The 14473-nt window shown below is 49.5% G+C and overlaps 1 protein-coding gene across 3 annotated transcripts; it reads left to right on the forward strand.

Moving 5' to 3' along the window:
- Positions 1-213: 213 nt before the first annotated feature.
- TRIM63 (tripartite motif containing 63) lies at positions 214-14458 on the forward strand. Of its 3 annotated transcripts, none has more exons than XM_036444781.2 (9): positions 222-1048; positions 1961-2133; positions 5152-5317; positions 6064-6159; positions 7758-7991; positions 8721-8743; positions 9330-9454; positions 12116-12184; positions 13962-14458. In XM_036444781.2, exons 1-9 carry the CDS (start codon positions 890-892, stop codon positions 13970-13972), a joined length of 1056 nt encoding a protein of 351 aa, XP_036300674.1. In that variant the 5' UTR covers positions 222-889; the 3' UTR covers positions 13973-14458. The 3 variants fall into 3 exon arrangements, with proteins under 3 accessions (XP_036300675.1, XP_036300674.1, XP_036300673.1); XM_036444780.2 differs by having other exon boundaries at positions 227-1048; positions 5149-5317; XM_036444782.2 differs by lacking the exons at positions 9330-9454; positions 12116-12184; positions 13962-14458 and adding an exon at positions 9008-9270 and having other exon boundaries at positions 214-1048; positions 5149-5317.
- Positions 14459-14473: the final 15 nt, after the last annotated feature.

The raw sequence follows: 14473 nt of genomic DNA on the forward strand, positions 1-14473 counted from the left end.
TGCAGGTATGCAAGAAGGTCTGGGGATCTTAGTGATTCTGGTTGTTAATATTTCCATGATAATAGGCAGCTCCAGGTGGGGAGGGTGAGCTGCATTTCCCAAGAAGCTCCCAGGTCCTGAGTGCAGCTTCTAGCCAAGTAAGAATATGCTTCTCTAATCAGAATAAAACAATCACGGTTAACAGAGCATGGTTAATAGTTCTTACAATACTAAGTGATTCCCCAGCATTCTGTTTCTGCCCCCCTTTCAGGAGAATGGTGCCCCTGGAGAGGGCATGAAAGTTCCATGCCCCTCCCCACACCGCAGATCTGACACAGAGGGATGGGCTCAGAGAGAGGGGCTGCCCTGCTCCTATCCAGGGAGCTGCCAAGGACTCCAGAGGAGGGATGGACCTGATGATGGCCGGTGAGGGGGCACTGGCTATTAACCCTGACAATCCCAGTGGCCCATTCTCGGGGTCCCATCTCTGGCTCACCAGCCTGATGTGGGAGGAGACTAATTTCTGGAAGAAACTCTGGGTCCCAATCCTCCCCCAAGTCTGCCCACGAACAGGCTGTTCTTGTTTACGACCCCCGGCTCAGGGGAACAGTGATTGCTCATCCCCACATGTGATGTGAGAGGCCGCTCTTGCAGGCCTGGAGGAAACTCAAGCCCCGCCAGCCAGGCGTGCTGGCACCGGAATGCTCAGCTGGTCCCCTCCTGGGCTCATGTGACCAGGGTCCAGCTATAAATATCAGAGGGGCCTCAGACCAAGACAGAATTTGGGCGCCAGGAGAAGAAGGTCAAGAGGCTCCGGCCGGGTGTTGTGTGACAAAGGCAAGACCCCAGGTCTGCTCAGAGATAGGCAGGTAGAGGAGGCAGCCAGGTGGGCCCCACAGCGCTGGACAGTATGGATTATAAATCAAGCCTGATCCAGGATGGGAACCCCCTGGAGAACCTGGAGAAGCAGCTGATCTGTCCCATCTGCCTTGAGATGTTTACCAAGCCGGTGGTCATCTTGCCATGCCAGCACAACCTCTGCCGGAAGTGTGCCAATGACATCTTCCAGGTGAGTGCTGGGCATGGCCTCCTTCTGGGGGCTCAGGGGGGTCCTCAGCTTTCCTGTGATGAGAGCTCTTTTCTCTTAGCCCAGGATCCATCCTAAACCACTGCCGGGCAGGTTCTCTCCCCGGCAAAGGCCTCAGGACCGGGCTGAGGGGGCTGGGGCGGTGGCTCTGGCTGCCTGATTTCATTTCCATGACGCACGTTTCCCCTCCCCACCCTGCCTGCAGCTCTGCCACCCGCCACCTCTGTTCCGAGCACCGCAGTTGACTCTTCAATCAGGAGTCAAATGCCACGAGTGATAAGTGGGGGAGGCAGGGGAGAGGAGAAAGAAACCAGACCCCGGGGCTGGAGCCAGCTCCCTGGTGGAAGGGGGCCCAGAGCTCTCGGAGGAGGGAGGGTGGGAGGCTCTGAGCAGTGGAGGCATTTTCCCTTTCCAGGCTGTTCCCTCAAATACAGGGCGGGAGGGGCTTCCTCTCCTAAGAAAGGAAGGAGAATGGATGTCCTAGCTGGGAGGCAGGACTCAAGGTTTCCCAGAAGCACTTGATAAACGTTCTCTCACTATCTTCTCTCTAAAGTATTGGCCCTCATCACTAGCTCTAATTAAAATGCCCATTCAATGAATGGACAAACTGAGGCTGGGGGGAGAGGGGATAAGGTTGCTTGCTTGCCCAAAGTCACTCAGACAATAACCGCGACTTGAACCTAAGCCTGCTGCCTCTCAAACCTGCCGATGGCCTCGTGCTTACCAGGTGCTCCCTGTGTAAGTGAGCTGGCTCTCATCTCAGGACAGGGGCTGCCGGTCATGATTTGACCAGAGAATGGTTGGGGTAAGCTGTGGGGAGGACAACCTGGAGATTAGAAGGGGCAAGGGCTGAGGAGGGAGCCCAGGCCTCACCTCTGCCCTTGCCACCCACAGGCCGCAAACCCCTACTGGTCCAGCCGGGGTGGCTCCATGTCCATGACCGGAGGCCGTTTCCGCTGCCCGTCCTGCCGCCACGAGGTGATCATGGACCGCCACGGGGTGTACGGCCTCCAGCGGAATCTGCTGGTGGAGAACATCATTGACATCTACAAGCTGGAGTGCTCAAGGTCAGTTCGCCCGCTGCTGGGAGGCCGGCCTCCTGCCCTCGCTGCTCTGCCCAGCTCTCCCAGGCTCCTTCCCCCTCATCTGCTCCAGATCCAGTCCCCTGGGTGGACGAGCCAACAAGCCAGTCCAGAGAGTGTGTCCCCCACCCTCAGGCAGGAACAGAGGCTTACTCTCTCCCCCAACCCTGGTTCTCCTATCTCTCAGCGATTGGGAGGGGGCCCAGGCTGTCCTCCTGAAAGATACGGTAGGAACCAGAGGCAAGACAAGCTGTGAGAGGGACAGAGAGGCACTAGGGACAGCTAAGTGGCCCTGATAAGCAAAGAAAGTGCCCAGTGAGGACATAGTCAGTTTCCCCGTAGCAGCCACTTTCAGCTGGTGTGCCATGGCACACTGATGTGTCACAAGAATTTTTAAGACATGCAATACCTGACCTCCTTTCCCCTTAGATTGTCAAATAAAAGATAATAACCAACACAACACTAGCCATTGGTGTTAATGAATCAAAATTATACCTTTTTTTTTTTTTTTGGTCAGATTATCAAAAAATTATTTTGATGTGCCACAGAATTTTAGTAACTAATTTATATATGCCATGAGATGAAAAAGGTTGAAATCACCCAGCCAGTGTGGCTCAGGGGTTGAGCATCTACCCATGAACCAAGATATTTGACGTTTGATTCCCAGCTGAGGTCCAATCACCTATGGGGGGTGAGCAGGCAGTTTCAATCTCTCTATCTCTCCCCCTTTCTCTCTCTCTAAAACACACACACACATATGAAAAAGGTTGAAATCATTGCTCTATAATGATAGCAACAGCTAAGGTCCCATGTGCTGGGAGGCACAGCACCAGGTGGCACTGGGAATGCTTTTTCCTGCTGCTTCACAGCACCCCTGTGGATCAGGCATGGCTATTTCACAGATGAAGAAGCTGAGGTTCAAAAAGGTGAAGTCAGTTGTCCAAGGTTGCCCAGCTGGGAAGTGTAAGAGCTGGGAGTGGGACCAGTGATGGAGTTCTGTCTCCCTAGTTTTAGAATAGCAGTTCTTTCTCAGGCAGAATTAGTGAGTGGTGGAGGTTGTGCGGTGTTGGGCCTCGAATTGGACAGAGACACAGTTGCAAGGGGGATCTTTACAAATCAGGGCATCCTGACAAGGCTTCCCGGCTGCTGACCTCACAGCCCTATGGTCCTACAGGCAGTGTCCTGCCCATGGAAAGGTGACAGAGCAGTCCTAGTGAGAAAATTCCAGGCCTGGGTACCGTGTTTGCTAGTCTGACTGTTACTAATACATTGTAGGATCCTGGGTAAGTCTTTGGCCCTTCATTTCCCTTGCTTGCAGAGGGAGCAGTAAGATGTGTTTTGTGACTGTATAGGATTTTGATGGGAAATGTTACAAATATCAAATATTTATTGAGCACCTACTGTGTATAGGCTCTGTACTAAGTATGTCCCATGCATTATCACTATTTAATTCTTACAATAATCTTGTAAGACATTCTTACCCTCATTTTGCAATGAGGGGGCTCAGAGAGGTTCAGAGATTTGTTCAAGGCTACTCAGCTCGCAAGTGGTGAAGCTGAGAGTGAGTGTCCCATGATGAATACTTCTAACTGCTGTTGTCTCTCACTTTGCTAGGGCTCAACACTACAAAAATGCAAATATATTTTTGATCATTATAATCGTAACAAAATATACATTGCACCAAAATATTAGCCCATCCAGTGTTGACCTCTGAAGAGCATGTTCTGTTGGAACTCTTTGAGGCCTTCCTGAATAGTTGGATGACAATGCTAGCTGCCCTTTGGGGGGGAGGGTCTGCCCTGTGCCAGGCACCACACATTCATTACAGACAACTGCCATGATCCCAGTAGCTCTGGGAGGAAACCAAAGCTCAGGGGAGTGAAAGCACTTGTCCAAGGTCACAGAATGAATACATTCAGGACAATATGGATTCAAACCCAGATGTGGAAGCCCGGGCGGGGGAGGTGCCTGCTCTGTTAGGGGCTGGGAAGTCAGAGGTGGCACAGACACAGCGTTGACTCTAAATGAGTGCGGGGTGTAGCTGGGGAGGTAAGACCTAGACCACATGTGTCAAACACAAGGCCCGCGGGCCAAATCTGTCCCGCCAGGCCTTGCAATGTGGCCCGCACCGCGCTGTCATCACTGCACTCCGCTGCGTTTCCATCACAATGACAGTTTATGACTGTTCAGTAAACCATTCGGCCCGCGATTTAGGCTGGATTTTAGATTTTGGCCCCTTCTCTGATTGAGTTCGACACCCCTAGACTAGACCCTGGAAACACACACACACACACACACACACACACACACACACACATATATATATATAAAACAATCTCTGGACTGGAAATCAGGCTTGTTCTGGGCTGTTGGACTGCCCTGAGCTACCCATGTAACGGCTGTGTGACTTGGGACACACACACTGCTCTCTTCTCTGAGCCTCGGGACGCCCTCTTGTGCTTGCGTATGTACCCCCTCCTCTGCGCAGGCACTGTACACTGCAGATTCAGGAGTGAAGAGAATAGGCAAGTTCCCCTGCTTTAATGGAGGTTACCGTCTGGCGGGTTAAATATAGAATTCAATGAGGCCATGGGAATAAATTATTTCACTTAGCGCCCAGCCTGCAGAAACCGAGAGCTATGGTGACTATAATCAGAGCAAATGAACTTTAGCCTCCCCTACCCTGACTTGCTGAGTGACCTTGGGCAAGTCAATTCACCTTTCTGGGGCCCAGTTTCCTCCTCTTGGAACTGTCTCTAGATCGGATGACTCTAAGATTCTACCACCCTTCCCATGACCAGGCCAACTGGTCTACGGAGACAGCCTTGGTGTCATTGGCTTCCCTGGTCCTGGGTCCCCAGAGGATTTAACAAAAAGGATGAAGGACATCTAACCACTGAGAACTTGGGTGATAGATGTGAGGAGGAGCTGTGATTGGCGCTGAAGGAGGAGGCAGAGAGTCGGGACCCTGCCTTTTGACTTGTGACTCCTCCACTTCAGTAGGCCCCTGCAGAAGGGCAGCCACCCCATGTGCAAGGAGCACGAAGACGAGAAAATCAACATCTACTGCCTCACGTGTGAGATGCCCACATGCTCCATGTGCAAGGTGTTTGGAGCCCACCAGGCCTGTGAGGTGGCCCCCCTGCAGAGTGTCTTCCAGGGACAGAAGGTACTGGGCCGAGCCGCTTCCACCCCCAGCCTGGGCTGGTGGGCAGGACCCCATGATTCAGGCTGTGGATTTGATCCCTACAGACCTGCTGAGCCGGCCTTTCAATAATGATCCCTCTGAAGGGACTGCCCAGGCTGCAGGCACAGCAGTTCTTGCCTTCCTGGGGGAGGCGGCTGAGCTCATGGGTTATACTTAGAGCCACTTGAGAGCACCTGGGTGTGGCCTCAGGGGAGAGACCAGCCCCCAGGGCCAGGCCACCAGGGAACGTCTCAGGCCATGAGTTCTACATCCCAGTGTGCTCTGGGCCCCGGTCCTCTCCTCTCGGACAGGAGGAGGGAACACCAGTCTAGCCAGCCAGATCAGCCGAATCAACCCTGGCGATCAGTGGGGTGACAGATGTCACAGCCAGATAGCCCTCACATATGATTTCACTATTTTAGAACTCCCAACTGTATTTCTTTCCTTCATCCCCCCTCTTCCTAGAAAAAAGCCCCTCCTCTCCCAGTACCTTGCTGTGTATTTTAAGCAGCTCACTTCCCCTCTCTGTGCTTCATCTGTAAAATAAAGAAAGCAGCATCTGATAGTCTCTGCTCTGGACCTCGGGAAGAGGGGCCAGACGGCTACTGCAGGCTCTCGCTAGCAGAGAGGGGAGTGAGGGTGCCATTGTGCTGCCAAATCCCAAGAGGGCAGGCCCTGAGACTATTTCTGTCTCTCCTCTCCTGACCCCCGCCCCTCCTCCCATCTAGACTGAACTGAGTAACTGTATCTCCATGCTGGTGGCGGGGAATGACCGCGTGCAGACCATCATCACCCAGCTGGAGGACTCCAGTCGAATGACCAAGGTGAGGGGACAGAGCAGCTCCGCCTGGGGGTTTGAAGCCTCCAGTGCAGCCATGGCTTGTAACTCAAGGTTGGGGCCTGGAGTAGGGTGTTCCAGTGGGAATGGTGAGGAAGGACGGACGAATCCACTAATTCACGAATCCATTAATTCATTATGCATTATCCATTAATCCGCTCACTCAGCAAATGCTTCTTGAGCACAGCTATGTCAGCCCCTGCCAAAGGCTCTGGGGATGGGATGGTGAACAAGACAGACCCCCATCCCACCAATAATTCCCAGTGTTCTTTTGTTAGCATTGGTAGTTTTTATTTTTTTTAATTGATTTTTAGAGAAAGAGGAAAAGAGAGAGAGAAACATCGATGTGGGAGAGAAACACGGATCAGCTGCCTCCTACATGCCCCCTACCAGGGATCAAGCCCATAACCGGGCATTTGCCCTGACAACTGTACTAAGAAGCATGGGACGATGCCCAAGCAACTGCTCCACACCTGCCAGGGCCAGCATTGGCAGTGCTTAGGCCATTGCTCTCTGTGTGCTATAGACCAAGGTTTTAAACTCTAAAGTACATACAAATCACTCTGGGGTCTTGTTAAAATTTAAGTTTTGATTCAGTAGCTCTGGAAGGAGGCATGCGATTCTGCTTTTCTAACAAACTCTCAGGGTTTGCCTAAGTTGCTGGTCCATGGACCACACTTTGAGTAGCAAGACTGTAGAGGCAGAAGGAAACTTCTATTTCTACAAAAGCATCTATGATTTTTCTTCACTTGGGATGAGGCCCTGGAAATCAGACAGGGGGAGGGATCACTGTATTGTTGATAGACAAAGAGTGTGTGTTAGATAGATTCGAAGGAAGGAAGGGGACATCATTACCCCTCGTGATGGGACTCCCAGACTGATAAGTAATGTTAGAACGTGAGTCTGATGAGATGCTATTATTATACCCATTTTATAGATAAGAAACTGAGGTGTAACATCTGTGGTGATGAGAAGAGGGCCTCAATGACGAGGTCTTTAGGGGAGGAGTTGCTTCTCCTCCTCTTCTAGGACCAAATGATGCAGAGCTTCTTGAATCCAGTCTTGGTTTTAAAATGGGAGGAAGAGTGAGATTTGGAGACACACAGGAGGGCCAGAATATATATCATTTCATTTGTCCTTAGAGTCTCTATTTTTTGAGGAAAAGGGCTGCTTTCTCCATGACACCAGACTCCAAACATGTACCAAGTAGCTATGAAAACTTAGTAAGTGCTTTCTTCTTATTAAGCCTTCATTTTATTTTGTGTAAAGTGAGGGTGTAGAAAAACCTTTTCCAGCTTTTAAAAAATATTTTTTATTAATTTTTAGAGAGAGACAAATATCGTTCTGCTGCCTCCTGCCCGCCTCCCACAGGGGATGGAGCCCACAACTCAGGCATGTGCCCTGACCAGGAATTGAACCCTGACCTCCTGGTTCACGGGCCTATGCTCAACCACTGAGCCACACCAGCCAGGGCAGACGTCTTCTAGCTTTAGGGCCTCTGTTCCTAGTACATCCACCCTAGGAAGGAAGTGTTGGGGATAGGGAGGACCCCACAGGATGTGACTCCCAGATGTGTGCCCCCAGGAAAACAGCCACCGGGTGAAGGAGGAGCTGAGCCAGAAGTTTGACGTGCTGTATGCCATCCTGGATGAGAAGAAGAGTGAGTTGCTACAGCGGATCACGCAGGAGCAGGAGGAGAAGCTCAGCTTCATTGAGGCCCTCATCCAGCAGTACCGGGAGCAGCTGGACAAGTCCACCAAGCTGGTGGAGACAGCCATCCAGTCTCTGGACGAGCCTGGTGGAGCCATCTTCCTCTTGGTGAGCAGGACCAGGAGGGTGTGCTCAGAATCACGCCAACTCAACCGCTCGGTCTAAAGTTCAAGTTGTGCTCCTCCACTGACCATCCATACGCCCTTGGGCAAGTCACTGAAACCTCCCTGAGGCCCATTTTCCTCTTCTGTAAATTGAGCCTGAGACAATCCCTATGTAAGCCGATTCATTGAGCACCTACTATAGGCCAGCCACTGAGGTAGAGACACAGAGACCCTGCCCTAGAAGAGTTTACTGGGGAGACAGAAAAGGATCAGCTATAAGATCCTACAGTTCCGTTCTTTCATAAAAATTTCCTGATCACCTACCATAGGCCAGGCTTTGTGCTAGGCATCGGCTATAAAAAAGTGATTAGGATAAGATTCTCATCTTGGAGAGTCCAGGGATTAAGGTGTTTAGACTGATATCCCTAAAATCCAAGCTTCCTGTCAGGACAATGGGAGGGGCCTAGAGCAGGGGTGGTCTGCGCACCACTGGTACCCATGAGGTCCAAAAGGTTGGCGACCACTGGCCTAGAGTAATCACCAAGACCTGTGCAGACCATGGACGGAGGAAAGATCCAAGTTCTGTTCAACTCAGGGTGGGGAGCAGGTCAGGGCTAAGCTAGGAAATGGTACCAAGGGTCCATCTACAGCAACCAGTCTCTGGTTTTGCTGATTTCCTGGAACTAATGCAATCCTAATGCAATCCTGACCCTCTGCTCTCTCTCCCCCACAGAGTGCCAAGAAACTCATCAAAAGGTCAGTGTCTCGCCGGGACCGGTTTGGCTCAGTGGATAGAGCGTCGGCTTGGGGACTGAGAGTCCCGGGTTCGATTCCGGTCAAGGGCATGTACCTTGGTTGCGGGCACATCCCCAGTAGGGGGTGTGCAAGAGGCAGCTGATCGATGACTCTCTCTCGTCGATGTTTCTAGCTCTCTATCTCTCTCCCTTCCTCTCTGTACAAAATCAATAAAATATATTTAAAAAAATAAAATTAAATTAAAAAAAAAAAAAAAAAAAAAAGGTCAGTGTCTCCCCAGGGCTGTGATCCAAGGCCCCTGCTCCCACCAGGGCCTCCCGCTTTGCATTAGGGCTGCTGGGAGGGTTTCGCCCAGGCTGGCTTTCTGGCCTTGGTGTGATTCCCTGCTTTCTTGGACCTGTACTTGCTTGTGACTGGAGAGGAATTACTCCACCACTCCAGGGGGGCTCCTAGGTGCAAGGCCTGGGTGTGGCCATAAGCATGTGCACTGGTGTGCTTGGCGCTAAAACACCTCATTCCTACACTAAACCCTCTCATCTCTCTCTCTCTTTCTCCCTCCACCCTCTCCACCCCACATTCCCTACAGCATTGTGGAAGCTTCCAAGGGTTGCCAGCTGGGGAAGACAGAGCAGGGCTTTGAAAACATGGACTACTTCACTTTGGATTTAGAGCACATAGCAGACACCCTGAGGACCATCGACTTTGGGACAGGTGAGGGGAGAGGTGACTTCTCTATTTCCCTGCTCGACCCCTGGAAATCAGCTTCCCTTCCACTGCCTCCCATGTGGAAACAGATACACTAGCAAAGATGCCCACATATCAACCATCTTCTGGATGCGCTGAGAGCTGAGCACAGTGCCTGCTACGTAATTGTTGCTCAACTAGTGATCCTTGTTGGGAGGTGTCTTGGGCTGTAGGAAGAGCATGGCGTCTGGAGACAGGCAGACCCAAGTTTGAATCTGGAGCTGCCGTTTGTTATCTGTATGACCTTTGGAGAACCCCTCCACCTCTCTGAGCTCACTTTCCTAACTTTAAAAATCAGATTAGCCCTAGCTAGTTTGGCTCAGTGGATAGAGCGTCAGCCTGGGGATCGAAGGGTCCCAGGTTCAATTCTGGTCATGGGCACATACCTTGGTTACAGGCTCCTCCCTGGCCCAGGCCTTGGTTGGGGCTCATGCAGGAAACAACCAACTGATGTGTTTCTCTCACATCAATGTTTCTCTCTGTCTTTCCCTCTCTTTTCCACGCTCTCTAAAAATCAATTGAAAAATGTCCTCAGGTGAGGATTAAAAAAAAAAAAAAAATTAGGTTAGAAGTGGGCCTGCTAATAATGACTACTTCTTGGTGCTGTTGCAACAACTACTGTAGGATATTGATAGAAAGGATTTTATAGAGTACTAGACATGTACTAGTTAGGGCCTAAAGCCTGCCTTAGCTTCAGCTTTTCCATGCTTTAATCTATGAAAACTCAGGTGCCTTAATTCATCTATATCATGTCCTCATTTCTGTGTATAATTACTCTTCCATAGAGTACTCATAATAATTGTAACAATGTAACCATAACAATAATAAGGGAAAACGGAGGCAACCCCGTAAAGAACAAAGATGCTAATAATTTGCTTAAGATCACAGTTGAAAGGTAGCTACTTAGCGACAGAGAAAGAGAGAATGGGATCCAATTCTGCCGAATGTTGCATTGTTCTGAGAGGTGATGCTTCAATGACCAGGACAGAGAGGGGCGTCAGGAATAGGGAAGAATTGTACCTGGGCTGGCATGAGAAAGCTCTGCTCTCCCACAAGCCTGCAGAATCTGGTGTTGCATCTATTAACAGAGCACCAGATGCACCTCGTTTGTGGGTGAGGACAAAAATGCATCCAAAGCTGAAATGTTGGCAGACTTGGGTATAGCCATTGCAGTAGATCACCTGTTCAGCTTTACCCTCCTGAAGCTAAGATATTAAAAAAAAGATTCTTCTGAAGACCTGCACTGCCTTCTATCATCTCCCCAAGCCTCAGTTTCCTGAGAGGAAAATGGGAAGAGAACCACCCAACTGCTACTATTTATTAAGCGCTTTCTATGTCCCAGCACTAAGCCCTTGACATAAATTCGGGCCTAAGCCCTTGACATAAATCCTATCATTTAGTACAACTTCATGAGGTAGTGTCTGTGGTCATCTCCATCGTGAAAGTCAAGGCAGGGAGAGTCTCCTGGAGGCCACACAGCTAGTAAGTAGCCCACAAGAATGCCACTGAGGGCCATCTGGCTCACAGGCCCTCGTGAGGATTATATGGGACAATGCGTGTCCAGCGCTTAGCACTTTGGGCACATAGAAAGTCCTCAGCACCGCTGCTGTGAGTAGTTGTGCATAGGTCCCTGGTAGGTGGCCGAAATTTTGAGCTGTCATTTTGGAGGCATTTACTCCTTCAAGCCTCTTCCCAGACACTCTGGACAAATACTCTGACTCTGTGGTGACCCCCTCACAGCCCCAAAGGAGTGAGGACTGGCTTTGGAGCGGGGGTGGGGAGGAGCCATGTTCCCTGCTGGCAGAGCTTGAAGGTGATATCCCAGGAGGGGAAAGTGAGGACACAGGTTGCAGCTCGGTCAGTCTGTCTGGGGCTCAGCTCCAGAGAGCCAAGGAGCACGAGGCCCCAGAAGTGTTCCCCACCCCCAGCCACTCCCAGTAGGCTGAGGAATGAGGAAAGGTGGACAAGGAGTGCTAGGCTAGCAGATTCCAAAGGCTGGCAAATTCCTTCAAAACAAGGACTCTGCTTGCTGAGAATTAAGGTGCTCTTGTCCCATCTCCACGGGTGATGTTTACCTGTCTCACTGAGAGGTGGGCAGAAGTCCAGGGTGCCCACCAAAGTCCCCTTTGGTCACAGGCAGATCAGGTGACAGCAGCTGCTGCAGCTGTAGGAACAAAGGAGCGTCTTGAGCCTCCCTCCTTCGAGGTGCAGGAGGGAAGGGGCGGGAAGGGACAGGAGGAAGCCTACCTCTGTGCAGCTTAGGTTTGGCAAACCCATCACCTCCTGGGCTACTGATGTCTTGGCATGGCCAGTTGACCCTGAGTGGGCATCAGAAAGGGTTGGGATGGCCCTAGCTGGTTTGGCTCAGTGGATAGAGTATCGGCCTGTAGACTGAAGAGTCCTGGGTTCTATTCCGATCAAGGGCACATGCCCAGGTTGCAGGATTGACCCCCGGGGGGGGGGCATGCAGGAGGCAGCCAATCAATGATTCTCTCTCATCACTGATGTTTCTATCTCTCTCTCCCTCTCCCTTCCTTGGGATCAGTGTTGTCTCCAGCCAGTCTTCCTCTGAGCAGCTCCTCTGAGAAACCAGCCTATCCTCATACTGTTGTTCTTTGTCACACACAGATGAGGAAGAGGAAGAATTCATTGAAGAAGATCAGGAAGAGGAAGAGTCCACAGAGGGCAAGGAAGAAGGTAAGAAATCCATCTTCATTCATTCATTCAACATAAGATGTTGTCTGTGTGCAAAGTGCTGTGCTGGATATGGGGGATGATGCCAATATATGATGATGTTCCCAATATGTGTAAACCTTTTAAGGATAAAGTCCTGCTCCCTGTACCCTTAGAGAAAAAAACTCCAAACTATTCATAATAAAAAGCTCCCAGTTTTATAGCTGAATGACCTATATCTAGCCTGGCCAGTGTGGCTCAATAGTTGAGTGTCAACCTCTGAACCCAGTAGGTCACAGTTCGATTCTTGGTCAGGGCACATGCCCAGGTTTCAGGCTCGATCCCCATTGTGGGGCATGCAGGAGATAGCCAATCAATGATTCACTCTTATCATTGATGTTTCTCCTTCTTCCTCTCCCTTCTTCTCTGAAATCAATAAAAATATAATACAAGCCGAAACTGGTTTGGCTCAGTGGATAGAGCGTCGGCTTGTGGACTGAAGGGTCCCAGGTTCGATTCCAGTCAGGGGCATGTGCCTTGGTTGAGGGCACGTCCCCGGTAGGGGGTGTGCAAGGGGCGGCTGATCGATGTTTCTCTCTCATTGACGTTTCTAGCTCTCTGTCCCTCTTCCTTCCTCTCTGTGAAAAGTCAGTAAAATATATTAATATATATATATATATATATATATATATATATATATATATATATATATTAAAATAAATAAGTAAATAAAATAAATGACCTATATCTATATGCAAAGCAGTGCAGCATAACAGACATAAATGACAGAACACTCATGAGCCAAGCTTGGTCCACTGAGGTATTTTATTTGGCCAGCACAATGTTTAAATTTTTTTTATCCTAAAAAAAAAAAATTTAAACCAGTTATCCACATTTAAAAAATTAGGAGATTATTTTAAAGGATTATTTTATTATTTATTATTAATTTATTTATTTTCATGAATCCTCATCTGAGGATATTTTTTCCGTTGATTTTTAGAGAAAGTGGAAGGGAGGAGGAGAGATATAGAGAGAGAAACATCGATTGGTTGCCTTCCACATGCACCCTAACCTGGGATTGAACACACAGTCTTGTTATGTTCCCTGACTGGGAATTGAACCCACCACCTTTAAAAAAAAAATTCTTTATTGTTGAAAGTATTACATATGTCCCTTTCCCCCTCCCTCCATTGTCCTCTTCCAGCCTGCCCCTGCTCCCCCAACCCACCACCTTTTGGTGTACGGGAGGACTCTTCAACTAACTGAGCCACACCAGCCAGGGCTTAAAGGATTTTTTAAAAGGAGACTTCAAGGCAGGGGAGGGTTTGTGGGTGGGATGAGGTCAACCAATGGATTTGTATGCATACATGCATAACCCATGGACACAGACAATAAGGTGGTAAAAGCCTGGGCTGGAGGTCAGGATGGGCTAGAAGAGATCAATAGAGGAAAAAAGGGGGAACATATAATGCTTTCAACAATAAAGTTTGTTGTTGTTGTTTTTTTAAAATAAATTTTAAAAAGACATTTCAGCTGAGAATCTGGATTTTCTCCTTGTAAAATTTTGGGAAGAGCTAACAATGTTGAGCTTGAACCCCAGTAGGGGATATGTAGGAGGCAGCCAATCGATCCATGATTCTCATCATTGATGTTTCTATATGTCCTTCTCCCTTCCCCTCTGAAATCAATAAAAAAAAAAAAAAAAAAGGAAGAGGCTAGGCAGGAATTGGAGTTTGATCATTTTGTCACTACAGCTTATCCCTGAGTCCCCGTCTCACTTGATGTTTCTTTCTCTTTTCAGGACACCAGTAAGGCGTTGGATGAGGAAGAGACCTCTAGATGCAGAGACTGGGAAGGGTGGGATGGGCCCGGCTGCCTTGGTGACAGGCCCAGGGTGGGAGGGGTCGGGGCCCCTGGAGGTTCCCCGGGGAGAAGTGTCTTCTCTCTGCTCCTGAGAGCAGGGACTAGGAGTAGGACCCTCACCGCTGTGTCCAGCAGCCACCGAAGCAGAGTTGGAAATGTGCTTGAAACAACCACACAGGACACTTTTCTACATTGGTGCAAAATGGAATATTTTGTACATTTTTAAAATGTGATTTTTGTATATACTTGTACATGTATGCCAATTTGGTGCTTTTTGTAAAGGAACTTTTGTATGATAATGCCCGGTCATTGTGTGACTGGCAATTGTTAGATGAGGGTAACGTACTGTATTTCAGTGTCTATCCCTGACGAGGGGATGGTAACTGAGTTTGTTACATGTTGTTTCAATAAATGCACAGTGCTCTCTTCCTGTTATTGCCCAAGGAGTTG

This window comes from Pipistrellus kuhlii, unplaced genomic scaffold (assembly GCF_014108245.1).
Source record: "Pipistrellus kuhlii isolate mPipKuh1 unplaced genomic scaffold, mPipKuh1.p scaffold_m20_p_2, whole genome shotgun sequence".
NCBI lineage: Eukaryota > Metazoa > Chordata > Mammalia > Chiroptera > Vespertilionidae > Pipistrellus > Pipistrellus kuhlii.